Raw genomic sequence first — 27,642 nt, forward strand, 5'->3', positions numbered from 1 at the left:
TCTCAGATTCTGCATGGTGCCTCTACAATTCGTAACCATTTTTGTGCTGCTGGATCTCTCTGTCCGTCTAGTGAAGCCTATTGACCTTGTCTCATAATTTTAAAAATACAGTTACATGGCATGTGACTATCAGACTATCAGAGTAGTAAAAACAAAATTTTTGATACAGCAGTATGTATTTCTTAGATTAATGAATTAAATAAGACTTAGTGGTGACTTTAATGCCTATTTATTTCAAAGTTGTGATGAACACATGGTATTTTAAGATACCCGCTGAAAGTTAATATGAAATGAAAATATCTGAGATTTCTGTTGGTAACCGGACCTCAGGTATTGCTAATATTACTATGATTTGTTGCCTACTTTCATAATTGAATGAAATTTGTTAATTAAAAAAAAATTTTTTTTAACGTTTTATTTATTTTTGAGACAGAGAGAGACAGAGCCTGAACGGGGGAGGGGCAGAGAGAGAGGGAGACACAGAATCGGAAGCAGGCTCCAGGCTCTGAGCCATCAGCCCAGAGCCCGACGCGGGGCTCGAACTCATGGACCGCGAGATCATGACCTGAGCTGAAGTCAGATGCTTAACCGACTGAGCCACCCAGGCGCCCCTGAAATTTGTTAATTTTAATTGGAGGTTAATCAAATTAGAGATGTAATTTGTTTCCCATTCAGATTCACGGACCTCTTGAATTCTATGTAGGGTGAGCAATTATTTTCCAGGGCTTAGAAGTTCCTGTGCTAAAATCGGGACAGTCCCTTGCAAACTGGAACAGTTGGTCTCTTAGTGAACCCCAGTTTAAGCATATCTGCTGTGGAAACTCGATGGTAAGATGTAAATTTCTTTCCTTCAGAAAGATGCCTTTCAGGCAACATATTACCCCACTATTACCTTTTCATTTATTAGGAGGAGTTAGAATTAGCTCCAATGACTTGACTTACCAAGTGATATAGTTCCTTTAAACCTACTTTGCTTTTGTTTTTTAAACACTTTTTTGATTTTAATTTTCAGTGGACCCCGTTATGTTTTTATTGTTGCTGTTGGAAGCTGACAAGTTAATTACTAATTACAGCAGAACAGTGGTTATTTCAAATCTAAGCCACTGCCTTTTGATTAGAGAAGTCAGAAAGCAAAGTACAGCACAGAAGTGCACACAGGAAAGCCGCATAGGGCGACTGCAGTGAGGGACGGAGGAGATGGCTGCCCACAGGGGTCACAGGGATGTAGGAAGGCACTTTGCTTCTGAAGTCCCTGTGCTTTTTTTTTTTTTTTTTTTTTTTTTTTTTTTTGCATAGTCATGCAAAGGGGCCCAGCCCAGAGTAAGAGTGAGGAAGGACTTAGGCGGAAGTCTTGCATCTGTCATTGACCAGCTGTGTGACTCAGTAGAAGTCCGTTCACTCCTCTGAGCCCCTGAAATTCCTTCTAATGTTAGTATCCTCTAGTTGTCTGCCTGAGAAGCCATACTTTTAGTGCCCGTTCACCTGGAAAGTATCATCCCTCAGCCACTCGACATCCTGTTTCTAGATGGAGGAAAGGAAGTATACTGGGGTTGCATTTTCCTCCTCACTCCTCGCTTTGAGCCAGGTCTCAAAGTACCATTAGTCATGGTTTATGGAGCTGCTGGGTCCTGTTCTGTGGGACAGACACAAGAAACACCGTGGGGTATTAATGGGGCATCATTGGTCGTCAGCCCAAATGGGTTATTTGGAACTCTCTGTGGAGACTGATATTCCTGTGTATGGCTATAAAAGTGAGTGGGCCTGTTGGTTTTTCCTCTTTAGCATCTATTGTTTCATTGAGCATTTTAGCTAATGAATAAAGACACCTCATTCTGGGTCCCAGTGCTTCTAGTCACACGGCCACTTGTGGATAGGACTTAGTCGTAAGTAAGGCTTTAATATCCCCCGAGGGATGTTTCTAATTGTACCCTGAATGGAATATTGTGTCTTTTGGTGTGGAGGGAGAAGAAACCAAGTAATCAAAAATCTTCTTCCCAGATCGCCAAACTAAATGTTTACTGGAGAAAGTGCAGACAATTACAAAAAGGCACCAAAATATCACCATGCAGTGATAACCATTGTAGTGTAATATGCTGGTAGCTATCCTTTCAGGTGTAGATGTGAGAGAAAAGCTGTAACAGGATATCTAAAGGGATTTCTGAATGTATCTACTCATGGAAACTGTCTCTACTTCCCAGTGAGCCTCATTCTGAAATTAAGTAGTGTGTGCTGACTCCTCAGAGCTATTTACTTTGGAAGAAAAGACTAGGGTGGGAAATGCAAGCCTTTTTGGAGGAGCTAGGATCTGTAGCTGAGTACAAGGGGTTCCGTTGGGACAATTTCTCTTTGGATACCATTTTCTGGTGATATCTGTTTTTGAAAGTGTAAAGTCTAAGTAAGGTACTGTATTAATTTGGGTGAGGTAGGTTATGTTTTGGTAATAAATTAACTCTCATGTCTCAGTGGTTTAACAAGAGAAGTCGACTTGCCTCACTTGAACACTTTTGGGAATGCAAAATCATGAAGAGATTTCTAAAGAGGCCATTTTTCTATGAGACAGCTGGGAATCTATCTGCCTGCTGTAGCTTCCTGCCTCCTTTTCTGTGGCCACTTTCTTCCTTCCCAGAGAGATTAAGTCTATTTTTCTTTCTTTATTATTCTTTCTTTGTTACAGTGCTGCTGCCTGTATTATCCTTTGAGCTGCTGCTTCTTCTTCTTCTTAACATTTATTTATTTATTTATTTTGAGAGAGAGAGAGAGAGAGAGAGAGAGAGAGAGAGAGAGAGAGAGAGGGAGAACATGCTTTTGTGCAAGTGGGGGAGGGGCAGAGAGGGGGAGGAGAGAGAATCCCAAGCAGGTTCTGTGCTGTCAGCAAAGATACTGACTAGGGGCTAACAAACTGTGAGATCAAGACCAAGACTGGAGCTGAAATCAGGAGTCAGACCCTTAACCTACTGAGCCACCCAGGCACCCCATCCTTTGAGCTTTCTCTGTGTGTCCCCAACTTAGCAGCCAAGGAGGCCAGGCTGCTAGATCTCAGATTCTAGGCTTATTTTGATAATTCTGTCCTTACATGGGCTGGGTCCTGGGGTGCTGTGGGCTTGCTCAGTCATGTCCCAAATTGCAACATCAATCCCTGGTTCAAAAACAATGTAAGGTCTTAGAGTTGGTGTTGGGTAGATGAGGACATCCCCAAGCTGGGAGCTGAGTAGGAGAGGGACTGTTGGGAATGAACATGTGAGGAAGGTCAGTGTGGTCAGAAGGAAAGCACATGTGGAGAACTACCCTGAAGCAGCATGCTTGGGCCATTTAAAGGGGCTTCCAGAGAGTTAACTCTATTCACAATGGGGAAATAGTCTAGGCATGCAGCATAGGGAACATAGGGAATTACAAAGGTGAAAGAGAATGACAAAGTTCTCTGGTCCCTTGTCCCTGATTGGCAGTTCATGATTCTTTTCTTTAGAGAATATCCAGGTCAACCCAACCCTCTCCCTTTTATACCAAGGACTTACTGAACTTACCCCTTCCATCATTATCTCTCCCTGCTTTAGTGTTTGCTAGATCCGTCACATGGAAAATACTCATCCTTAGTTAGGGCTGGATCAGAGAGTGAAAATAGACTGGCCGTGTGTGTTCCCTGGCACTGGTGGGGCATTTCCTGGTCTTGGACATCCAAGTTGGAGGACTGGGGAGGAATGTCTCCCATCTGGGAACATTTGGCTTCCTACAGGAAAAACCATTTGGGCCATTTCCTTTTGGAAGCCTTCACATTCCATGTAATTTTATCTCCTAAGAATGAGGCTCCAAGTAGTCATTCTGATCTTAATGTCCTTTAAGGCAGAAAACTTTCTTGTACTGTAAACGTTCCATTTTGAAGGATGTAATGCTTCCAAAAGGACAAAACAAATTTATGTGTTCAGTTTCTGATTTTCTGTTTAACTCTGACTTTTCTCTCTTTCAAGTCACTCAATCACCCTCCTTTACTATCTCTATGCTTTGTTAATGATAGTTTCTATTTCTGAGAAAAATATCTCCAACTAAATTTCCACCTTAGTTCCCAGTAGGCTTTGTTTGCTGATTAGGTCACAAAGGTTTCTGGAGGTGAAATCAGACATACTGGTGTTTGTGACTAAAGTTGTTTAGATCCATATCTATATATCTATGGTATCTGCTGCAAGATGAGAATGAGTTTTAAATTGATCTTTAAGTGTTGAACAACTGTGTCTACTGAAACATTTCAGGAATTTCTTCTGAACTTATCACTTCATGTCATAGGTTGGTCAACTTTTGTATTTTCACCACACGCGTTTTTACTTTCAATGTGGTTGCATGCACCCCGGCCAGAAAACTCACTTAACATAAGATCAGTATCCCTGGCACTGAGCATCTCTTGGGTATGGGAATGAGTTCTTGTATACTTATAACATCTTTAGAATTTATTGACTTCGGAGGTGATATTTGATTTGTTTCTGAATCCATTGTTGGAAGCACATCCATTTACTGTCTATAGATACTGGAGAGCTTTATAAATGTCATTTGAGAACATAACTTCCACCACCCAATAATGCTGCTGGGCATGTACAGTATGGGTTTGTTACCTTCAAAGGGGAAAAAATGGCACCTGAAACACATCTGAGTCTGCATCACTGAATTGTGCTCCACGGGCTCTTCCTCTGTGGGCCCTTGAATTACTTGCTGGTCAGGGTTATATCCTAAAGGGATGTAGTGGGCTGAATTGTGGCCTCCAAAAGATATGTCCACCTGGAACGTGACCTTATTCGTAAAACGGGTCTTTGCAGGTGTGATTAAGGTGAAGATTTTTGAGATGAGATCACTCTGGATTACAGGGGGCCCCAAACCCAATGGCAGGTTCTTAGAAGAGAAGGGGAAAGAGATACAGACACACAGAGAAGGCCATGGGAAGATGGAGGCAGATTGGAGTTACGTAGTTACAAACCGGGGAACACCAGGCTTGCCAACAGCCGCCAGCAGCAAGGAAACAGACATCGAGTGATTCTCCCTCAGAACCACAAGAGGGAATCAGCCTTGCCGATACCTTGAGTTCAGACTTCTGGCCTTAAGAACTGTGAAAGAATAAATCTCTGTTGCTTTAAGCCACTGACACCATGGTAATTTATTATGATAGCCCTAGGAAATGAATACAACGAAGGTTGTCAACTGAAATATTTTACATAAAGGACATGTTACTTAAAGCAAGAGTTGGCAAACTGTAGCCCCACTGGCTGCTGCCTATTTTATAAATAAAGTTTTATTGGAACACAGCCATACTTATTCATTTATATGCTTTCTGGCTGCTTTTGTGTTACAATGGCAGAGTTGAGTAGTTGTTATAGAGACCGTAAGACCTATAGTGATTAATATATTTACTAATATATTTTTCTGTGCAAAAAATTTACTTAAGAGAGGGACAGCAATGGGGAATAGGGAATTCTGTAGTGATTTCTTCAGCTACCCTTAATGTATCTGCTTTGAAAACCTATATGTTCATATTTCAATTTGCTTAGTCACATGTCTCCTAGAGAAGTGGAGATATTGATTAAAAGAAAGTTCAACAAAAACAACTGATCTATAGGATTTGTGTAGCCTCAAGGTAGAGTGTTAGTTCATCCTCCTCATTTTGAGTTCTTGGACTTAATGTGAATTGGAAGCATTATTAGCTTGGTAGGATTGAGTAAGCAATAAACATCCTCTTGGAATAAGGAAAAGAGCTATCCATCATTGTATTGAAGGTTTGTCTTTCCCAGATAGTCCTGGGTGCTTTTTATTTGATTAACCATGAGGAGCGATTGGATGGGCTTTCTCTCTAAATGTGTGAAATTCTCCTGGCTCCTAAACAAGAGATACAGTAACTGAATTTTATCTTTTTTTTTTTAATCTTTATTTATTTATTTATTTATTTATTTATTTATTTTTTTTTTAACATTTTTTTTTAATTTATTTTTGGGACAGAGAGAGACAGAGCATGAACGGGGGAGGGGCAGAGAGAGAGGGAGACACAGAATCGGAAACAGGCTCCAGGCTCCGAGCCATCAGCCCAGAGCCTGACGCGGGGCTCGAACTCACGGACCGCGAGATCGTGACCTGGCTGAAGTCGGACGCTTAACCGACTGCGCCACCCAGGCGCCCCAATCTTTATTTATTTTTGAGAGACAGAGAGAGACGGAGCATGAGCGGGGGAGGGGCAGAGAGAGAGAGGGAGACACAGAATCTGAAGCAGGCTCCGGGCTCCGAGCTGTCAGCACAGAGCCCGACGCGGGGCTCGAACTCACGAAACGTGAGATGGTGACCTGAGCTGAAGTTGGTCCCTTAACTGACTGAGCCATCCAGGTGCCCCCGGTAACTGAATTTAAGTGGCACACAGCAGTAGCTTATTTATTTATGTTAATATAGTACATAAAAAGGCTTTCCCTCTCTGTGGAGGAAGTCATCCTCGATGATGTATGCTTTTCTCCTAACCTTTTTGCCTTTTTAAATAAAGCCTTTTAAAGTTTTCTAGGGAAATAAAGATTTAGAAATTTTGTCATTGACCTTCTAGTCAACGTTTCTAACTGCTTTTGAAAAAGACTCCTCTTACTGAATTTTTTCATGCCTCTTGAAAATCTACTTCAGGAGATTATTCAGGGAAATAATCATGGATGTTTAACCATTTAATTACAAAGATGTTCTTCAAAGCACAGTTTACAGCAATGAATAATGGCAAAGAACCTAAACTTAAATTTGAAACAATAGAGAATTGATTAAGTGCTTCCATACTGTGAGCTCATCAAAGAATATTTAATGACATGGAAATGTCTTGGTGTATTTTTAAGCAGGAAACACACAGTATGCATGGTATAGGACAAGTATACACTCAGAAAAACAGGTGAAAGTTTTAGGTGTTTTTTAAAAAATATTCTTTTACTTATCTTTATTTTCTAATATTTTTTCGAAGAATATTTTTTAAAGATTTTTTTTTAAGTAATCTCTATACCCAATGTGGGGTTCGAACTCACAACCCTGAGATCAAGAGTCATACACTCTACCTACTGAGCCAGCCATATGCCTCAAGAATATTTTTATAATAATAAGAAAAAAGAGTTAACTTAAGATGAGGAGACCGTGCTTTCAAATATTTCATTTAGAGTTAAGAACGCTGATTGATATAAAAAACAAAACAACAACAACAAAAAACCTGGGGTGCCTGGGTGGCTCAGTCGGTTAAGCGTCCGACTTCAGCTTAGGTCACGATCTCGCGGTCCGTGAATTCGAGCCCCGCGTCGGGCTCTGAGCTGATGGCTCAGAGCCTGGAGCCTGCTTCTGATTCTGTGTCTCTCTCTCTGCCCCTCCCCCGTTCATGCTCTGTCTCTCTCTGTCTCAAAAATAAATAAACGTTAAAAAAAAATTATCATTTAAACAAACAAACAAACAAACAAACAAACAAAAAAACCCCTTTCTTTTTCTTTTGCTTCCCAGAAAAACTGATAACTTACTTAAATTGTTGCTTGCTAGGAGATTACGTTTGGACAAATCATTTTCTTTCCTGAGCTTCGGTTTCTTCATCTGGAAATGAGAGCTTTCAATTCACTGAATCCTTAAGTTCCTGGTTACCTACGACATTCTGAGCAGCATGACACTGCGTCCAGACCAGGCTATTTATTGAGCTAATTTACTCACCAAGAATAGCACACTCAGAATGGAGGGTACTCAGTTGTCGAGGTGGGTATCAGCCACCCCAGGCCTTTAGACCCTAAGTAAGGCCTTCTGGGTAAGGAGCCCGTGCTCTTGCTTAGACTGACACAGAAAGCCTACTTCCCTTTCTGGCTTGGGAGTCTTGGGTCAGATTGGTCCTTTTATGAGTTGGGTTTCCTTAATCCTCTTTGTCTTGTTCAGGCTGTGCCAATGCATTTTCTTAGGGAAAAAATTCTGCTTTTAAAATTTAATTTGTACTCTGCGGCTCCAGGCAAAGAGAGCCTGCAATAAACTTGGTGTCAATTCCATGTTTTGCCAAAGTTTGTGAAGTGTTTTATTTTAGGAGAACTTATCATTCCCTGTGTCAGTGGGGATAGGGGGTAGGGTGGGGGTGGCCATTCTTTTTTTTCTCTGTCCCTTACCTGCATCCTAACATTCCCTGGTGCTGCCCAGGATAAAAGATATTCCCTGGTAATGTGTTGAACTGTTTTGCCAATAAGACATGTACGTTCCTTCAGGATAGGCATTGTGATTTTTTTGCTCATTTTGTATCCTGTTCCTTTCCTGCCCGGTGTTGTACATAGTGACCAATGAGGGCTTTCCACTTGAATTAAGGAGCATTGCAGCAGGCCCTTTCGGACGCAACCCTGTTTACTGAAGGCAGGGTCTTTCCAATAATGCTATATTTCACCCTACAGAAGTTCTTGTTTTGTTTGAAATTATAATTAGCCAAGTATAAGAACAGGATGTGCTTTGGTGCATTAATATGCTGAGACATTCTTGATGTTGGAGCATGGATATCGAGTAAAACAATTCCTAGGGCTGTTCATTCATTCAGTCAAAAAATACTATTATTCATGGTGCTGAGGTAGCACAGTCAGAGCAGAGTGAGGACTTTTGGTGTCTGTGGTGTAGGCATAAAGATGGGAAGGGAGATAAAAAAAGAGAAGTGATACATAGAACTGTATGATGCATTCATTCATCCATCCATCCATCCATCCAACAAATATCAGTTGATAGCCTGCTAAGTTCCCAGAACTATTGTAGGCACTGGGAACATAGTATAATTAAGACAGGCAAAGTTGCCTACTTTGTTGAAGGTAGAGCTTATAACACGGTGGCAGACACAGACAATGAGTTCTTAAATACTGTCACTTCAAACAGGGAGAGAAAATGCTATGAAGACAGATAACACTGTGTAAAGGAATGGAGGCTGATGGGGGCATTTGGGAAGGCTCTATGAGAAAGTGCTGAAATGGGGTGAAGAGGCACGAGAAAGAGCCCTGGGCCAAGAGTCTGGCCGAGATCTCATTTTCACTTTGCCATCGACTGTGCAACATGGACCAAGTCCCTCAGTGTCCCTCTGTCACCTGATCCTTGCTGAAATAAAATGATGTGTGTGACTGTACACGCAAACTTAATGTATTATTATTAATCATATGAAGTCCTCTTGCATCATTTGCATAAAGGGCCAATGGAAAGATGGTGTGTATGGGGGGGGGGCGGTGCTTTTACTATTTGCTACTCGTTCATGGCTGAAGACAGCTAAGCCCAACCTTTCTGAAAATCTCCAAGGAGAATTCCTTGGAGAATTCCTCAAAACCCAGGGAATGAACAAAAGGAGGATGCGCTTAATCTCTTCACTGGATGGAGAATGTTCGTTTGTGTGTGGGGAGATGGGGGGGGGGTCTTCCAAATGGGACAGAGACAACCAGCAGTGTTTTCCAATGCACAGTAAAACAGTTTATTTAAAAACAACGCATTCAGTACTGTGTTTGGCACATGAGGCAATGAGGCAGGCACATTCACACTTAACAGGTACATTTGGGGAGCTGTCGAAGCAAATCATTGCATTTTCTTCACAGACTAGTCACAATATACACACAATTACCCCTACAAAAGAAAGATGATCATCCTTGTTCACCAAGAAGGCAGAAGATATTTACATGTTCCTCAGTCCAGCAGGGCTGGCTCCTTTCAGGTCTCCATGGCCCTGCCAGTCTGGCAGCTTGTTTCTGAGGGCAGCTGAGGCTGCCTGTCACAGGAGATGTGAGTCTGATCCTAAGGGCCACGGCTTCTCCCGAAGAGTGAGAGTACTTCTGATGTAGGTGAGAAGGAGTGAAGTCTTCAATGCCAGTGTCTCAGCATAAGATGGCATTTTCCAAAATAAATGCGTCAAGTGTGTGAGGGGAGGGCTCCGTGGTTCTGACAATGGAAGAAGCATTGATTTTCCCTGACACATGCTTCTTGCTCATTTCGTTAATAACTTACATTCACTGTTCTCCCACCTTTGACCTTTCGGTTTCATCATTACTCTGAAAAGAGCTTGGTTGTTCATTCTACATTGGTGTAGCATTCTTTAAAATGAGGCTGAAATGAAGTGGTGAAACCAAGTAGGTTACGTGAGAGAAGATATCGCAAACATTCTTTCGTCTTGACTTCTGATTTATGCTTTACAGTGGATTGTCAGCCTCCCCCCCTGCAGAGTGGAGGCAGCATGGTGTGCAGCATGGTTTGGGAGACCCTGACTCTGATTGCTTTTAACTGGCTGGGCAGATAAGTCACTTCCTACTTTCTGACCCTCAGCTGTCTCATCTCCATGTTGAAGATGTTGGTCTGGAATCTAGACCTGAGATAGTGTCTAGATCTGTGAAGTTCTGCTAGGCATGTAGTTGATTCTCCTATGTGAACAAACGATGCTGCATTGTGATGTTTCAATATTTTTGTTTTGTGTCCTTGGAGAATTTCAGCGCTAATTGCTGATGCTTGGTGATTGGATCTCAACTCATCAATAACCCCCTCCCAGGGCTCTTGGCTGTAAGGCTGATTTTCTGTATAATAAGGGCTGAGACCTGGATTTTGAAACATGGTTAAAGAGTGTTTAGACAGGGAGACCAATTATTCTAAGTCTTGCAAAATGGTCTAGATTCCAGATATCAGAGGGAAACTTCCCTTTCCTTTTTGTAAGTATTTCAATGACTTTATTCCACTTCTACACATTGAACAAACCTCTCTCCCATCATCTACCCATTTTTCTAACCCATTTCCCTGGCTAAATATATTTTGGGAGTGACTCATTCCTCAAGGCTGGTTTTACTGTGAATTTGTTCATAATAAGATGGGGCCTTCTGTCAACTCCCTTCTGCTTGTAGCTATGGCCTTATCTCTTTGGTGTCCAGAAAAGAGCCAGGGGATGAAGGTGTATTTTGTGCCCAGGCCAAATGCAATTTGTTTTGAATACAGAAAAACATCTGAACATGTACCTGATCCATTTAAAACAAGATGAAGCTTATTCAGTATAGAGAAGCAAGCTCATTTCAATGGCTGTTAAGGAGCACAGAAAACAGAGGGATACCCTGGCCTTTTAAACATAAGATAGACAATGTTCAAGTTGAGTTTCAAACATTTATAGTCTAGAAACATGTTATAGACCCTGTAGGATATTTTACGACAGCAAGGAAACTAGATTTTGTCCTTTATAATCTAGCTTTGATTTACTACATACAGAATAAAAGCCTATGTCCACTTACTATGTTTGAGGAATTAAATACATTATTTTTCCAGCATTGACTTCCAAAGGATTTAATCAAATTCACCTAAGAATGATTTCCATCAGAAAAACCTTTAATTTGCAAACAAAGCTTGTTCTGTGGCTCACCAGAGTATTTGATTTCTAAACACTCTGTAAGTAGGAAATTCCCTTACAACCAGTAGGAAGAAGAAGGAAGTTTATAGTACAACTACTTCTCAATGCCCAGGGGATGGCAGTGGCCAAATGTTTGATTTGGTAGGTTTTTTCCAGGTCCTGCCTTACACTAGCATAGCTAAGGGCAAGGCATCACATGATGCCTTCCTCTACAAAGTTTGCCCAGTGGTGTTCTTATTTGTGCTGTTTATAGCCAGTCAGAAACTTTTTGAGGGCAAAGAAAGCCCAGCCGAATGCATACTCAAGCCTTGGGCATGAGGCTTAGCAGGTGTCCCCTACTGGGGTAGAGACACTTGAAGAAAGGAGACTCTCTAGGGGTGGTAAGTCTAGGTAAGCTTACTGGATGTCCGTTCTTCCCTTGCTTCCGTGCAAGTGCTGATTTCTGGATGCTGTGTCAGAAGAATGAGGAGCAAGTGGACAGGGAAAATTAGAGATCTGGGGAAACAGGTAATGGACTATAAGATATGAGAAAAGATCAGCCAAACATGGTTTCAACGGGCAGTTAAATTAAAAAATGTTTACCTGGAAATTCATCCTTAGAAATTAGAAAAACCGTGGCTGGTTATCTCTCAAAGTACTGAGTGGTCTGTTGAGAGGTTCCTAAGAGTCACATGGCTAGGAAATATTTTGAACACCTTAGGGTCCTTAGCTTCAAGGACACAATAATATACGAAAAATTAGTAGATCTAACCGAAGTAGAAACGCCTCCTTGCAGGGAGGGGGCACTTGGGAGTTTCTCCAAAGCCACTGCTAGCCTCTCCCATGTGGGACTCACCGACTCAGAAGTCGTTCAGGCAGTGCGGTGCTGGAGCCAGCTCGTATTGGCTCCTGAAAACATGTTTTTACATATTCAGCTGGTTGACATCAAGTTAGTAGCTTGAAACTCTATACTGACAGTATTTATACCATGGAAATTGGCAAATGCTACAAATCAGGGCCCCACTTTCTCCAGATCCAGTTGTTAAAAGTTTAGCAGCACACTGAAGAGCTACAATCGTCTCTGAGACCCATGGAAAGAAAATCACAGGAGCCCTTTAGTATCTCTGATGATTAAAGGCTTTGCATGTGCACAGCTGTCAAAATGAGCCTGGCCCAAACCACATTAGAGTGGTATCACCTTATTCAACAGAGGCTGGCCCACGGCAGCCAGTGCCAACCGTTCAGCTGGTCTTAGAATTTTATACTCAGTTGGTCTTAAAATTTTAACTTCTTGAATTTCCTTTTTTGATTGGTTTCATTTTAACCTGAGGATCTTTGTATTTGGGGAATTACCTGTAGGTTGAGAAATCAGACCCCTTTAGGAATATTTTAGGCTCTGGGAATGACATCCAAATAGAATCTGAATGAACCACTTAACTTCTCTGTTTCTCAGTCTGTCTATCTGTAAAGATGATTGACCTGAGATCTGCCTCTTAGTTTGAAATATAAAAAGTGAAATATAAAGAGCCGGCCTTGGGGTAAAGTATATTAAAGCTATGTCCCTCGCTCTGTCTTCAGGCTTGCGTCCATTCTGACTAAATTAACCAGTTACTATTTGCTTACAAATTAGTGACAGGTCACTTCAGCCAAAACGCAACTTGAATAGTTGAGTCACTAAGACTGTGTCTATATTGCCGGGTATTATGGTAACTTTAAGGGACAGATAGGATACTAATTACATGAGGAGTGATAAGCGTTCAGCTACTTTGGTCAAAATGGTATATGTGACTTGGCTATATGTTATTTGTTTCCCAATGCTGGCAACATCAGAATCACCTGGGAATCTTTGTAAGCTTAGCTTATCCCAGCACATTCTGAGTCAAAGGTCTGGTGTGGGGAGGAAGAGTGTTTTAAAGAGCTCCTCACATCATCCAGCTTTGTTTGCTGGTGGATCAGCAGCATAATCCAGGTCCTAACCCCATCACCCCATTGTCATCTTAGATTGGAGTCAGCTTTTCTGCGACAGGCTCTTCCCTATGATTCCACTGTAATTAACAGCAGGAGAACGGGCTTCATTGAGGATAAGACATCTATTAAAACACATATCTTCAATAATAATAATCACAATAAAAACAAATTTTCAGAAATACTCTCTAATACAATAATGACGTTCTAAAAGGTTTCCCATTTCAAACGTTATACTTATGTGGCAAAGCAATATTTAGTCATTTTGGTCCTTGTCATCAATTCAACTGTGGCCTTGATAAATTGGGCCACAGAGCCCAGTCACATCAGTCAGGTGGCCCAGGGCCACCTAAGTCTCCCACTTGTCATGTTCCATCTGGGTTTTTCAGCCACATACACAGCCCCAACTCTCTTTGTAAGCAAAAGGACAGTTCTGTGTATTCAGGGAGAGTAGAGGCTACACAGATACTTTTGCTTGGTACATTGAAACCATTAGAGGAAAACAATTTAGAGATGCAGATTTATATAGAAAACTGGTCTGTCATTTTGCACATGAAGACTCGGCCCAAATTATTCACTATTATTTACACGTCTTCTTAGCATATTGAACTAAATGCAATAATGTAAAGTCTGCTGTTGAAATTACTTACGATGTGGAATGAATTGACAAAAGGTATTCCTTATCTCAGCAGGCCCCAGCTGAAAACTATATACATGGAGAAATACAATGAGTGAACCATTTTTTTTAGGTTAAATAAATTGATAAAGATTTTTAAAAAGACGTACATAACTATTCTCAGTATTCAGCTTTTAAATTGTGCATACATATTTCTAAAACAAGGTTTTATAAGTGAAGAGAGTCTTGGATAAAATTCCAGCTATCAACTGTGAACTATCAGTAACTAAATTGTGATTTACCAGAATCATGACTTACCAAGTTGGTTTTCTCTTATTTTAGGGGAAGGAGAATGTAGGATATTACCCGTGGACTGTTGTATGCCTAGGCAACCATCTCCCTTATAGTTTTGTATTGACAAATAAATACTTTTTGTGGGAGAGGGATACATTTTCTTCCTTTACAGACTACTTGTTTTCTGTGCCATGAGGACCCCAGACCAAAATCACCTTCTTTTTGTGCCCATCTTCATTAGATGCTGATAAGGAGGAGATGAGGAGTCATACTTTTTCTACTCATTATCCTTGCAATCTTGGGAAATCACTTAGCCTCTCTGCTTCTCCATTTCTCATTTGTAGCATCAAGGATTAGGACTAGAGAAACTGAAAGGTTCTTCCATTTCAAATATCCCATGTTTCTACAGTTCTGTCCCTGCTTCCTCTGGCCTCAGGCCACCATTCTTTGCTGTTTGAGAGTGTCCAAAAATTACTGCTTAGCTCAAAGTCAGAAGAAATGCTCTTCCATTCCTTAGCGTCCCACCAAATCAGGTTAGTCATGGCACTCATATTCGTGGATAATTGGAGATCCAGACACAAGGAGGCTGGAGGGACCTCTCACCTTGCATATCCTGGCTGGCAGCCTCATGGTCACATGCCTGACACCAAGGTCACCTGACACCATGGTACAGCAGTCACAGCACTGCTAGGCACACAACACTACTAAACACACAGCACTTTTATAATGGTCAAGGACACTTGAGACCCAGAAGCAAAGGCAGAGGAGCCATAAATGTTTTAATCATCAAATATGGGAAAGATTTCTGGGTGTGGGAGGAACTCTTGGTACCACATTTTAGTCCTGAATCCCCTGGTTTACAATCCCTGCACATGACTCTCAGAACAGCCAATGCAAAACTGAGGGACTGGCATTAAGCAGGTCACTAAATGTTTGTGGGGTTTTTTTTCCCCCTCTGCGACTGAATTGGTCATTTGTGTTGGTATCATGTGTAGACAGCCTTGAGGGCTTTACGGTAAAATTCATTCCAATGGCTGAGGGTGGATTCTGCTGTGAGTATCCTAAAAGATGAAAGGTTCTGATAAAAGGATGCACTTAACCTAGAACCAGCAAAGCAAGGGCAGTGCAAAAGCCAGGGATTTGTATCTGAGTTGAATCAGGAGGGGGAACTCAATAGTCCTGTCTGCCCATTTCACTGCTCTTGACCACACAGGCCAGGGAGTTCTGGCTACTTACACCACTGCCTTTCTAATCAGGACTCAGGGGACCCACCAAGTCTTTTGGTCGCGACAGTGGTTCCATAGGTTTGACCTTTGAAACAGTCCTCAAAAACAAAAAGAGATCGTGTATGATCAGCTAGAGGCTGCATTTCTCTGTGCTGCAACTGTAAGTCAAGGGCACAACTAACAATAGAAGTAACAGTAAAAGCTGCCATTTAGTGAGTGTTTACTACCTGCCGAAAACTGGGATAGACGCTTTACCCAAATTTTGTGTCCAAGTTTTCCAATAGGAGGCATATAGGCTGTACAGGAAGAATTTATAAGCTATGAGAATTGTGGTTAACCCTATGGCAAGGCTTAAGATTTTCTTCAGAAAAGGGAAGGGTGGTGGTCCTTTTGGATCAGTTCCAGGAAGTCCTGCCCGGAAATGGGATAGGCCTGGCTGCTGAGCCCTCTGATTCTAGGAAAGAAGCCCGTTTTGAGTTCTTGTGAAAGCAACAGATGAGACGATACTGGGGGATGGTAAAGTCCTTTCACACTGAGGTTAAGACGAAGCCGAGAGTGGTGTGAGATGTAAAACGTCTTCCTCAACTTGAAACGACAAGACAACCCCCACTCCTAAAACAGCATTATGATGAGGTCTACTTTAAAAGGTCCACCATAGAACAATTAACCAGTTTTAGGGATTCTGGTCCTGTGCTCTTTTAACCTCCCTGGTTCAACGTGTCTACATATTTATATTTAGTGAAATCTAATGGGCACATTGGGATTAAAACTCCAGAGTCAGGATCTGGCCCATGTAATATTGGCATTAATATCACTCAGCTGCAACCAGATGAACTAAGTGCTTAGGAAGAGCCAACTAGACACTCCTGTCAGTTGTCAATCTCGCAGTGATCCTCGCAGAGCACGGCATGAGCGCTGTGGCACTGTCCTCTTGAAAGTGACAGGGAACAAGCATGGGGTGGTGTTGATGCCCACCAGGTTATACCAGTGAATTTAAAACATGTTTTTTTTTTCACTTCCTCCTCCTCTAATGTCTTTCAAGTATTGAGCTGTGTCAGTGTTTCCCATTTTGAAACATCTATTCCTGTTTCTTCCCATCTCTTTGGATGATTGCCATTCGTACAACATTGTAAGATGCGCCACAGTTAGCAGCAACTCCAAGCCTGTATGGTTTTTCTTTCACCAGTTAGTATCTGGATATATGTTAGCTGCTCTGATTAGCTTTCTGAAAACAATTAGAACCAGACATCTCTCCTTTAGGACCAGGAGGCACATGAGCATAAGAAACAACATCTTTTCTTATTGTATGCGGTTTAATGGGGGGCCTGATTATACCTTCCCAAAGAGGGACAGTGAGCCGATCACTGAACTATGGCAATTATTCTAAACGGCATTTGTAACATTACAAGCAGTGTAGGATGAGACTTCTGGAAAAGAACAAGCTACCCCACCCAAATGTATTACAAATGTGCTTGACTGGCATTTGGAAAGAAGAAAGAAACTCTTATTAAAATTTAACATCAACTTGGCCAGACTTTAGGCCAAATTGGAAGAACAAAGTGCTGCTCAGTGAAAAGCCCGGGGTGGGAGTGATGTGATTTCTACTTCTAAGGCTGAAATAATGATAATAAAAAAAGACAGAACGGCCAACTAATTCCTTCATGGCAGATCCACACAGCTTAAATTCCAAGGGTTATTTTGTATCAAATCTTGCCATTACCCAATGGCTTTTCCTTATGAAACCCTTAATTTTTAGATATACAGTTCTGATTTCAGTGGGAAAAGGGAGTATCCAGTGTCTACAATTATCTTGAAGAGAACAAATGGTTCTGAGCAGTGCTGGTGGACACAGTGACACTGAAGATGACCTCACCTCAGCACTGTTCCCACAGGGGTCTGTCCTGATCAACCTCTAGTCTTCTACTTTGCTGCAACTCTGCTGGCTTTCAAAGACCAGGTGTCTCTGAATGGGCACCATGGTTACAACGCTCTAGGGTATATGGGGATTCCATAACAACTTCTAAGTATTTTTCTTTCTTTTTCTCTCTGTGTCCCAGGATCTTAAGCTGACTCATTGCCTCTATATTCTGAGAGAATGCCCAACCCAGCTCTTGGGTTGGGATTGTGGGACGCACTAAACTCAGGCTGGCATGCCCTCACAGATGTGGTGATAGAATGATCTGCCACAATAGCATTCGTGTCAAGAGATGCAGTGCCACCCATGACATTCATTTTCTTTGTGATAGTGAAAGATGCCACTCAGCACAGAGGGACCACTCTGCTGTCTAATGACGGCATGGACTAGTGAGAACTTTGTAAGAGGCATTTCTTATAAAAGTAGTCATAAGGGGATCCATCATCATTTGGTCAGCTTGTCATGAAACAGCAAAGTTACCCAGAGCCTTGAACACATCAAGCAAGTACAGATGCAACACATACAAGCAAAGCTAATTTAATATGATTCCTAGCAAATTATTAAACTCCACAGTGGTGGGGCGAGGGATTGTAGGGAAGAGATTGAGAACAACAGCGAGAAATAGAGAGAGAGATGAGATACGCAAATGGTTTTTTTGTTTCCATTTTGAAGAGTCTGATCCCACCCAGGCAAAACTGAAATCCTGCCCAAATTGGCCAGAGGCCTGTGACAATGAGGACTGTATCTCAAAGCTGCAGCAATGACAGCTCCCGTCCTCATAAAAAAATGGGAGGCAGTTTATTATCAAAATACAAACACTAAAATACTTCCGACCATTTCGTTAGCAGCATGGTTCCCAATGCGACATTCCCTTTATCAATCAAGTTTACATCATGTGGCTTCAATTCGTTTGTCTTGCCAAGACTCTTAAGAGAGCAGGTGCAAAAAGAGGGAGAGAAGAGATCTTTCCTTTTAAGCGGCAGACAGTCTTTATAAGGAATTCTCTAGGGTTCTATTCTGAAGACTATTCCGTTTGATTTGGGGCACTTTTCAAATGGCCATTTGGCACTTTCTGTTCAGAGTCTTAGGCACAGTGTGACAGAGTCAGCTTGGTGAGCCCTTCCCCATGCATTCGGTACAGCAGCTGAAACTCGGCAGGCAGCTGGTGTGACTCCTGCCACTTGGTGGTAAATTTGGTCCCTTTTTTGTCATAATAATGGTATGGAAGATCTTCCCTTGTGTTGGGGTCAAATCCAAAAGGCCAAAATCCATACAAGTGGATCTCTTCACACATCGCTGACGCAAGGGTGTACATGAGAATACCTGTGCTCAGCCGTTTGGGTGACAAATGTTTGTTTTTCCAGTACCTGTGGAACAGTAAGTACATGTGGATTCAGAAGCCAGTGTTGGTTTCAGGCAAATAGGTCAACATGACTGGGCCAGGAGGTGGATCGGTACATGGATTTGCCTTTTTTAAAGTAGTATTTGCTTTGAATCTATCTTTTAGAACACCTCTGGGCAGAACCGGCTACATAATTTGTGAGACCCAGTATGGGACGAAAATGCAGGCCCTTCTTTCAAAAATCACTGAGTTTCCAGAGGGCGATAGCAGGGCATTAAACCAAGTGCCAGCCCTCCTGAGCACAGCTCCTGTGTGACCGCACAGGTTATACATCGCGTGACACGAGCCCCGCCTCTTGGCTGTGCTAAGGAGTGGTGGCCCTGACTCAGTGGTGACACTGCAGAAGGCTGGCAGCAATGGGAATGACTATGCTCCTGTGTCACCTTCTTATCCAAATCTAGAGGTTGGTTAAATGCATCTTCTTTGGTCTGGAGAGATTGTGGGGCCTTATTTTTCTGTAGCTTCTTGTAAAAAAAAAAAATCATATTCCCTGTTCCTTTGTTTTCTACCCAAGGGCTCCTAGGGGTTCCCTTCTTTAGCATGCCAGAACCCAAGAAAAACATTTAAACACTTTCTGAATTAAAAAAAGCTAAATTATGGCTGTTTTTCCTTCCATATTGAAACAGTAGTTTGAAGCCTTCCTACCTATACTACCAAATATTCGAGACTGCTAGGGAGTGTGTGTGTGTGTGTGTGTGTGTGTGTATCATTTGCTGTGTAGGCAAAATTAAACTGTTTATGAATCAGGTTTCTACGGACTGTATTTCCCTTGAGTTTTCATTGAACCAATGTGTTTGGTTCAAGCCTGAGTGGCTGTGAAGCATTATGGCTAACTCCGTGGCCTTTCTGAAAAGCTAGGGGCAGGGTAGGCCACACAGGCCAATTTCCTGAAGCTTCTAAGCACGTATAGTTCCTTCTTCATTACTTGAAAGCTTCACAGACCTTTCCCCATTCCAGTTGAAATGTAACAGTTTAGTCTTGGTTTTCTTACTAAAGAGTTAGAATGACTTCTGACAATTCCTTTGGTATGGCTGAACTTAAGTCAAGTAAGGCAGGAGCAAAATGATGAGGTCAAAAGGCCACAGGAGGACAGGTTGGTGGGAGGCATGGCTTCTAATTCTGATTTTGCCCATTTGGGGCAGTGACATTGGGTGGTAAATAATTCCTTTTCTTTGTACCTCAGTTGACTCATCTTTAAACAAGAGTTGGGCTACCTAACCTCTCGAAAAGATGACCCTACATCTTGGGAAGCTGGGATAGTCTCAATTTTTGTTTGTTATCCTGTTGTTATTAATAGTACCCTCTTTCTCTTAAAGACAGAGCTCCAGTTTGGACTATATATTATGGTGTCACCCTACCTGTTAGATACATACTACTTTATTAGATGATGATTCCTCCTTCTATCAGAGGTAACCTAAACAGACATTAAGTTTGGTAGACTTCAGAGGACTACAGGATGGGAATAATATACTATGGGATAAACGTCTTTAGAATTCTCTGGTTACCTGTCCTCCCAGAACCCGCTTTAACTTGTGGGACTATCCGGACAGTATGTTAGGACATGGAGGCTACTTGCTCAGGGGAAATTAGAGTTAAGGCAGTTTCCTCAGATGATTTAAAAAAAATCCTACAACTAATTTTGCTTTATAAAATGCCCTGGACTAGTGGCTCCCAATTTTGACTGCATATTAGAATCATCTAGGAGTTATTAAGAAAAACAGGTACCGGGCCCTTCCCCTCCCCCTGCCAGATAAATTACATTAGAATCCCTTGAAGTAGAGCCCAGGCAACAGTAGTTTTAAAAGTTCTCCAGGTGATTCTAATGTACAGCCAGCATTAAGACTCAACAGACTAGACAAAAATATTGCATTTCTGATCAATCTCTCTATCAAATTATGAGGGATAACAGCAAGCTCATAAAATATCTTTCACATGTTTTGGCACTGAAATCCCAAATTTTAAAGGCCAGTTATGCAATTTATGCTTTCCTTAAGTGGTTTTCTAATCTTGGACATTGACAAAACACCCAAATATAAAATCAAAAGGAACATTTTAAGTCAATTGCATCTTGACTTGGTTTGTCTAATTCAGCCATTGGCATGATTGGGACATGGCTCTCCATTAAAGACAATTCTTGATTTTTGATGATTTCCATGACTGCCTGTTAGGCTTACCACCAAGGGAGGGGACAGGGATTAGAGAGGGCAGACTCACGAAACACCAGTCCCCCCCTCCCCCATATAGCACTTTGTTACCAGCTGGAAGTAGGAGAGTAGGAGATTGAACTTATTACTGAGAATGATTCATTCTTTCATTACAAAAACATAAGAGTTTGCCTCAAAGTTCTAAGCTAACCACAACAAGTAACTAACCAGATACCTCCCACCCCCAAGAGATTACAATATTGATTTGCCATCTGGTGGGGTAAGACTTAAAGGCAATAAAATATACACACCTGTTGACATGTTGCATTATATTTCCAGGCCAAGCCAATTGGACCTTTAACTGACCTCTGTGTTCAACAAAAAAGTCAACTAATGTCCTGGTAACAGTTGCTGAAGTGTGGAAGAAAAATGCAGGGATCCAAAGAATGGCCCCATCGAGCTTTTTTAAACTCAGGAAAAAGTTGTTACGGTCCTGAATGGTCAAAAGATTGTTGTAATATTTTTCCAGAATGCTGGGGTTGAAGGTGGTAAGGTTGGTTTTCCTTCCAACATCTCTTTGGAAAGCCTCCGTAGGGGCAAAATTGCAACGGAAAACAAAATCTGACTTATCTATTTCTTGTCCACACCGGCTCCCTGTCAGGATCCCACTATTTCCAACCACAGCACAAATATTAAAATGCTTATTCACAATGGGTGACACATCTGGAAGCAGTGATCGGAAGTTATTGCTAATAGAGAAAACATATTTATGGCTGGAATAATCATAGTGCATCAGTTGTCCGATCCGAACACTATTCTTGGTCAAAGAAAAATTTTTTATTACATCGACATGCTGAAGAATTTCTTGCCTAAAATGAAAAGAAATTCATTAAATGCATCCCATTCAAAAGAATTGATTTTCCATCTTATGTCTTATGCTGCCATTTCATTCAGACAAGAATCGTAGGCCCATTGTATCTAAGAAAGATTATACATTCATAATAATTGCGGTCATTGCGGGAAAGACTACTTGAGAATCTACAGAGGTGTTAATTTCTCAATCAAGTTCTGGATGTAATCCTTCAAGTCTTATAAATGTTGTCACTTACAGTTTTAGCTGGCATTCTTTGGTTTTCTGCTCTATGTGAGAAGTGTATTTGATCAAGGAGGAGGCATGATCATAGGAGGTCAAACTATGTCAGAAAATACAGGGAGACAATTTACACAGGCTCCAAAGAGCTCACATTAATTCACAAACATTGGTGACTTAGAGTTTGTAACCAGGTACTGTTTGTTTGCTATTGGACTGCAGCGTTCAAGGAATATCAAATATCACTGGTATCCAAATAAGAGCCAAATAGACACGAGTCAGTATAATACTATCTATTATTGAAATATGGAAATGGTAACAATAGTGAATGTAGTTGCGTATTTAATAGAAATGAGATGATAATCTCATTAAGGTCCTTTGAATAATGAAACAGGAATATTTTTATACTTGATTATATAGAAACACAATTTAGTTGGAGGAACTTAATCCTTAGAAAAACAGGCTATCGTGAATCCTGAAAATGTGTGTACATTCTAAGAATTCAGAGGATAAACAAGGCAAGGGTGATACTTAGCATTAATTTCAGGTTGCTCTCATGTTGAGCTTTAAGTAAAATGAAGTATTTCCTCTTAGAGTTTCAGCTATTTAAAATATTCATGAGAGACCAGTAACATGTTACTTTGCTACTAGATTCTCTAATTCTAAGAAATCACATTGTAAATTTCCTATGTCTTTTGCCTAAAAAAATAGGATGGAAACTAAATGCTTTGCATATCATCACTTTAACTGGAATTTTATTTAAAAAAACACTTCATTTGTCAAAATATAAAGCAACATAAGCTGAACGCTTTAATCTAAAATTTCCAGAGTTACCCATACTGTTCTTTACAAGCTAGTCTTTACCTGTTATAAAGGTAAAGTAAATTTAAAAAGATTTTGGGAAAATTAATTAAAGTTTACCTAATAAGTGGATTGAAAGGAGGGAAGTTTTGAGAAGGAAATATTGTTCTGACTGGTCATTTGGGTCACATGGCCCAATGTGGGAAGATAATTTTTACTATGTTAGAAATATGTCTTGGGAAAGGTATAATGTGTTCTACCATGAACGTTTTCTGGTTTGTCTATAAAATTAATATTGGACTAAAAACCCAATAGTTTTTTTAAAGTACTTCTATGGTTTAGAATTTATCAATTATTGCCATTGAACTAATTTCTAATTGAACAGTGTTTTAAAATTTTTATTCATAATCACATGACTATATCAGCTTTTCATGACACCATAGATATCTACTGAATTGGTTTTAATTCTGTCACTCAAAATAAAAAAGGGTGCAGTAACTAGAAATGCTATGACAAAACACAGCTCCCTAAATGAGTGGTAAAATGATCATTTGTAAAATAAATATTCACACCCCTAATGAATACACTAGATGGCTCACATTCCATTTAGTAGCATAATAATCCCACCAAAAAGGAAGGAGTAATGACTTATCTGGGGTTGCTAAGAGTAGACCAGAATCACTCAGGATAATAAATTTGAATAAATCTCATCCTTCTTCCCCACCTCACGCACATACACACACACACACACACACACACACACACACACACTCCCTCATGTATAAACCAGGCTGTTACAAGACAACAACCTGTAAAAATGATGTTGGGTAGCTTTTACAATGTATTAAGGGCTGTAAAGGTTTAATGAAAACAAATAGGCAAAACCAGAACAAAACCATACTTAAATACCTGCATATATTTGGGCCAAGATTTTGACTAGTAATTGATAAGGGCAGATTATAGTATTTTCTGTGTGTTTCAGTGTGAGACAATTCTATTTTATTTCATTTTTAAACATTTTTCTCAGTGGGAGAATGAAAATACATTATTAGATGGTCTTTATGCAATTGTTTTTGTTTTTTTTGTTTTTGTTTTTTTTTTTAGTAGATGGCTTTGGCAGTGTTACCCATGCATGTTAACTATAAATCATTGTGCTCAATTAAGCCCAAGTTAGGGAGCATATTGGAAATATCTTTTTCCCTCCCATTCAAATTGGTTTTCTTGATGTTTTCTTTTTTTATGAGAGGGCACTACATACATAAAAAAGAGTTACCAATCAGCCTTTGTGCAGTCAGGCCTAGAAGACAATGCAAATCACACCTCCGGTGGGGGACAGAATTTTGTTGTTTTGGAGTGTTTTGTTTTGTTTTGTTTGAACTCCAGAATTCAAAAACACCTTTCGGATCTTTTCCCCCTATCCTACCTTTGATGTAAAAACGCTGTCCGATTAAATGTCCACTTAGAAGGTTTCTCTTGGAGTTCGTGGGTCAGAGAATTCGTAATGGGCACAAATGACGGATCTAGAAACTTCAGCGCAAATTGTGACCTGGAGAGGAGCATGAGTACACAGACAAACGTGCTGGCCTCAGCTGGGGGAAGCCAACGTAGCCATTAAAGTCCAGGCGGCTGGGGGCGGCGCGCGCGTGTGGGGTGAGGGGTGCACCTGGCACACGCACTGGCTCCGTCCCGCCCCAGAGCCCCTCTCATTTGGCCCACTTCCTGCTCCCACACACACCCGGGGGGAAGAAGGAAAAGTAGGGAAATCCGCCTCCATTGTCCATCCCTCCGGGTGCGGGAGAGACCATAAAATGGCCGTCTCGCGGAGAGCAGGGCGGGAGCCCGGCGCACTGCTGGAGCCAGACGCGCCGGGAGGACCAAGGAGTCAGCACCGCGGACAGCGGCCGCGCCTCCGCTATTCCGACCCGCGACGCCCCGGCTGTCCGGGTGAATTGATTTTTGGAGAAAGGGCAGAGGAAACCGGAGTCCCAGGGGAAGACTGGGGGTGGCTCCTGCCTTAACCTCTTACTTCCCGAGCCGAGTCTGATTTCACTCCCTGTCCCCTAACTGGGGACCCCGGAGGCCGCAGGGCAGCTCCACTCTTCTGCCCAGGTGGGGCTTCTCTAGGTTCCGCACCTCTGGCCCGCTTGGACCACAGCTTGCAGTTTGTATTTGCCACCTGGCCCTCGGGAGGTCCTCCTGGAAGAGCCCCTGAGGGTCACAGGTAGAGGCAGGGGTTCCCGAGGAGCTGCGCCAAGCTGCGCCTGGCCCCTTCCTTGTCCAGCCCTCTCGCCCGGCGGCGACTTGGATCAGGGGCGAGGGTAGGCGGCCCTTAGGAGGCTCGCTTCCCGCAGAGGGCGGAGGAATTGCAGAAATCCCGGAAAGGGGGGCGGGGGGCGGTGGTGGCAGCAGTAGGGAAAGGATCGAGGTAAAATACCCCAGGGGCTTCAGAACAGACCCGCGCATCATTTGATGGGGTGGGGCGTGACGGAGAGGAGTGAGCACAGCGCTCGGGGAGTCCGGCGCCTGCGCCATTAAATCGCCCTGGACCGCCCGGAGCCCGGCCGCGGAGTCTGCGGACGCCGCACCGGGAAGGCGCTCACCTCACGCACATCCATCTCCCGGTTCACCGCCCCCTCCCACACACACTCATTGCCTCTCCCTCCATCATCATTCTCCTTAAACCCTCCCCCCATTTTTGAAAAGGGGGAATGCAGAGGAAGAATACGAGAAATGCAATCACATTGATTAGGACAACGGCTTTTAGGGGCTTCGGGTTCAAATAAATAAAGGAAGGGGGAAGGGAGAATCAGAAAGAGGAGTGGAAGGACCACGCAGTCATCTTGCCCAAAGTGTCTCGGAGAAGCCAAAACACCCCCCTGTCATCTCCCCCCCCCCCCCAATAAACCAGATACCCGAGGGCGCTCAAATAGAGAGAGGCCCGCACTCACCGGAATCCCGCGTGGAACATGTACATTCGGGGCGCCCCCGGGTTGGCGTACTTGGGAGTGGTGAAGATGTTCTCCTTTTTCAGGGACACGTAGCTGATGAGCGATAAAATCAGCAGGGCGACGCTGAGCATGACCAGTCCCAGCACACTGGCGACCCGGGCCATTTTGCAATTTCTCATCCCGGGCTGGGCTGGGATCAAGGGAAGCAGGGAAATCGGTCCATTGAGCGGCCAGCAGCTCGCTGGCGTGTCAGTGTGTGAGTGTGTGTGTGTTCGCCCGCGCGTGTCAGCGTGTGTGGCGGGGGAGGGGGACCGGGCAGGGGAGCCGCGGAGGCCGGGGAGGTGGGGAAGGGCAGGAGCCCCAGAGAGAAGCCGACCCCCAAGGCAGGGCCGAGCGGGGCCAGGAGGCTGAGCAGGAAGATGGAGGGCCTGCGCGGCGGCGTGGCGATGGAACGCGCCGCGCTGTGCGTCCCCGGCCGCCGGCTGAGGCTCCCCCGCGCGTTTCCAGCTAGGCTGCCATCTCCGCCGCCTGTAAGATAAATGTGATTGGAATAACGTTACAGTTCGATCTAAGCACAGGATTTAATTAATGAACTCTAATCTCCCAAATAAGCGGGGGGAGGGGCCGGAGAGGGGAGGGGGAAAGAGGGGTGGCAGAGGGAGGGGAATTGAGGCTGGAAGGCTGCCGCCCACGTCAGTGGGCTTCCCGGCTGAGGGTTCGCGCGGGGAGGTGGCTGGGGCGACACAGAAGCCCAAACTTGGTTAAACGGACCGTTCATTACTTTACAAATATGATGCAGGATAGGGTGATAACCAACTGGATTTGCTGCCTTGGAGGTTACACACCAACTGCGTGCTTCTCCTAGATGCAGGGAGAGTAGTTTTAGGAAGATAGACATTTAAAAGCTTCTCTCCTCACCACTGAGGCACCACCCTGAGCCCCACGGGGTAGCATGCGTCCTAGCACCCCAGCGCCCCCGCAAAGAAGCCCTGAGAGCAGCTGGCCCAGTTTGGCTTGTGAGCGCTTAAAACCTCCCTAGAAATTTCCAGAACCTGTCCCCTATCAGCTTCCTTTGCCCACCGCATACATTGCTTCTCTCTGAAAGGTGGGCAGTGCCTAGCACAGCGGTGAGGTGAGCTGTGGGGGGGGGGGGGGCTGGTTTCTCCCTCAGTGTCTCAGCACATGGCAGGTGGTCAGCTAGGCTGTGTTCCTGAGTTGACCAGGAGCAATTCCCCCTGATTTAACTCTTCATTGCCCACTTTCCTGATCCATCCCTGGGGCCAGGTCTTGGGGATGGGCCACCTAACTTAGTCCTGCTTGGTCCAGAAGCATTTACAAACTACTTTATAAATACATGGAACTCACCTTTGAAGGAGTCCAAGAACCAGGTAAGAGTGGCTGCCTCTGAGGGTGGAAGGAAAGCTCACTGCCTAACGTTTTATATTGCATGACCTTCCATTTATTTTAGAATATTCATATGTTGCCCGTTATAACATTCATTGGAAATAAAAATTAATCCATTTTCAGTGAGGCTGCTGGACACTCAGAGGCAACCCCCCTATTTCTTTAGCTCTGTTCTTTGCAATCAACTTGTGGCTTCTTCCACCCTAGTCTCACCCTTGGACTGGTCCTCCCAGCTTATTGGACTGGCCAATGAGCACTATTGAAAGAAGCTGGAGGTGAGAAATTGTCCTCCGAGAACCTTTTCCAATAAAGCAAATTGACACTTTCCAAAGTTTTTATGATTTCTTTCTCTCCTGAACTTCTTGCCTTATGGACTTCGGTGGGCCTGATGATACGTCTGTCTGTGGACCTCACATTCCTTACAGGGGTGAACCCCTGGACTGTTAACTCCTGCAGAGCCAGGGGCCATGTCTTCTTCCCCGCTGTTTGCACATACTGTCTGGCAATTGTCCCATGTAGAGGG

At 42.9% G+C, this 27,642-nt stretch overlaps 1 protein-coding gene and 1 long non-coding RNA gene across 3 annotated transcripts in view; one reads left to right on the forward strand and one right to left on the reverse strand.

Annotated features, from left to right (window-relative positions):
* Window positions 1-27,642, forward strand: part of LOC131490036 (uncharacterized) — a 259,157-nt gene that overhangs the window by 42,458 nt on the left and 189,057 nt on the right. The gene's annotated exons all lie outside the window — the stretch shown is intronic.
* ST8SIA3 (ST8 alpha-N-acetyl-neuraminide alpha-2,8-sialyltransferase 3) lies at window positions 17,852-26,336 on the reverse strand. 2 transcript variants are annotated; one of them, XM_058691987.1, is made up of 4 exons: window positions 25,716-26,336; window positions 24,191-24,313; window positions 21,188-21,745; window positions 17,852-18,697 (listed from the first exon to the last, which is right to left on the reverse strand). In XM_058691987.1, exons 1-4 carry the CDS (start codon window positions 25,892-25,894, stop codon window positions 18,415-18,417), a joined length of 1,143 nt encoding a protein of 380 aa, XP_058547970.1. In that variant the 5' UTR covers window positions 25,895-26,336; the 3' UTR covers window positions 17,852-18,414. The 2 variants fall into 2 exon arrangements, with proteins under 2 accessions (XP_058547970.1, XP_058547971.1); XM_058691988.1 differs by having other exon boundaries at window positions 24,191-24,356; window positions 25,716-25,827.

This window comes from Neofelis nebulosa, chromosome 11 (genome assembly GCF_028018385.1).
Source record: "Neofelis nebulosa isolate mNeoNeb1 chromosome 11, mNeoNeb1.pri, whole genome shotgun sequence".
In the NCBI taxonomy this organism is placed as follows: Eukaryota; Metazoa; Chordata; class Mammalia; order Carnivora; family Felidae; genus Neofelis; species Neofelis nebulosa.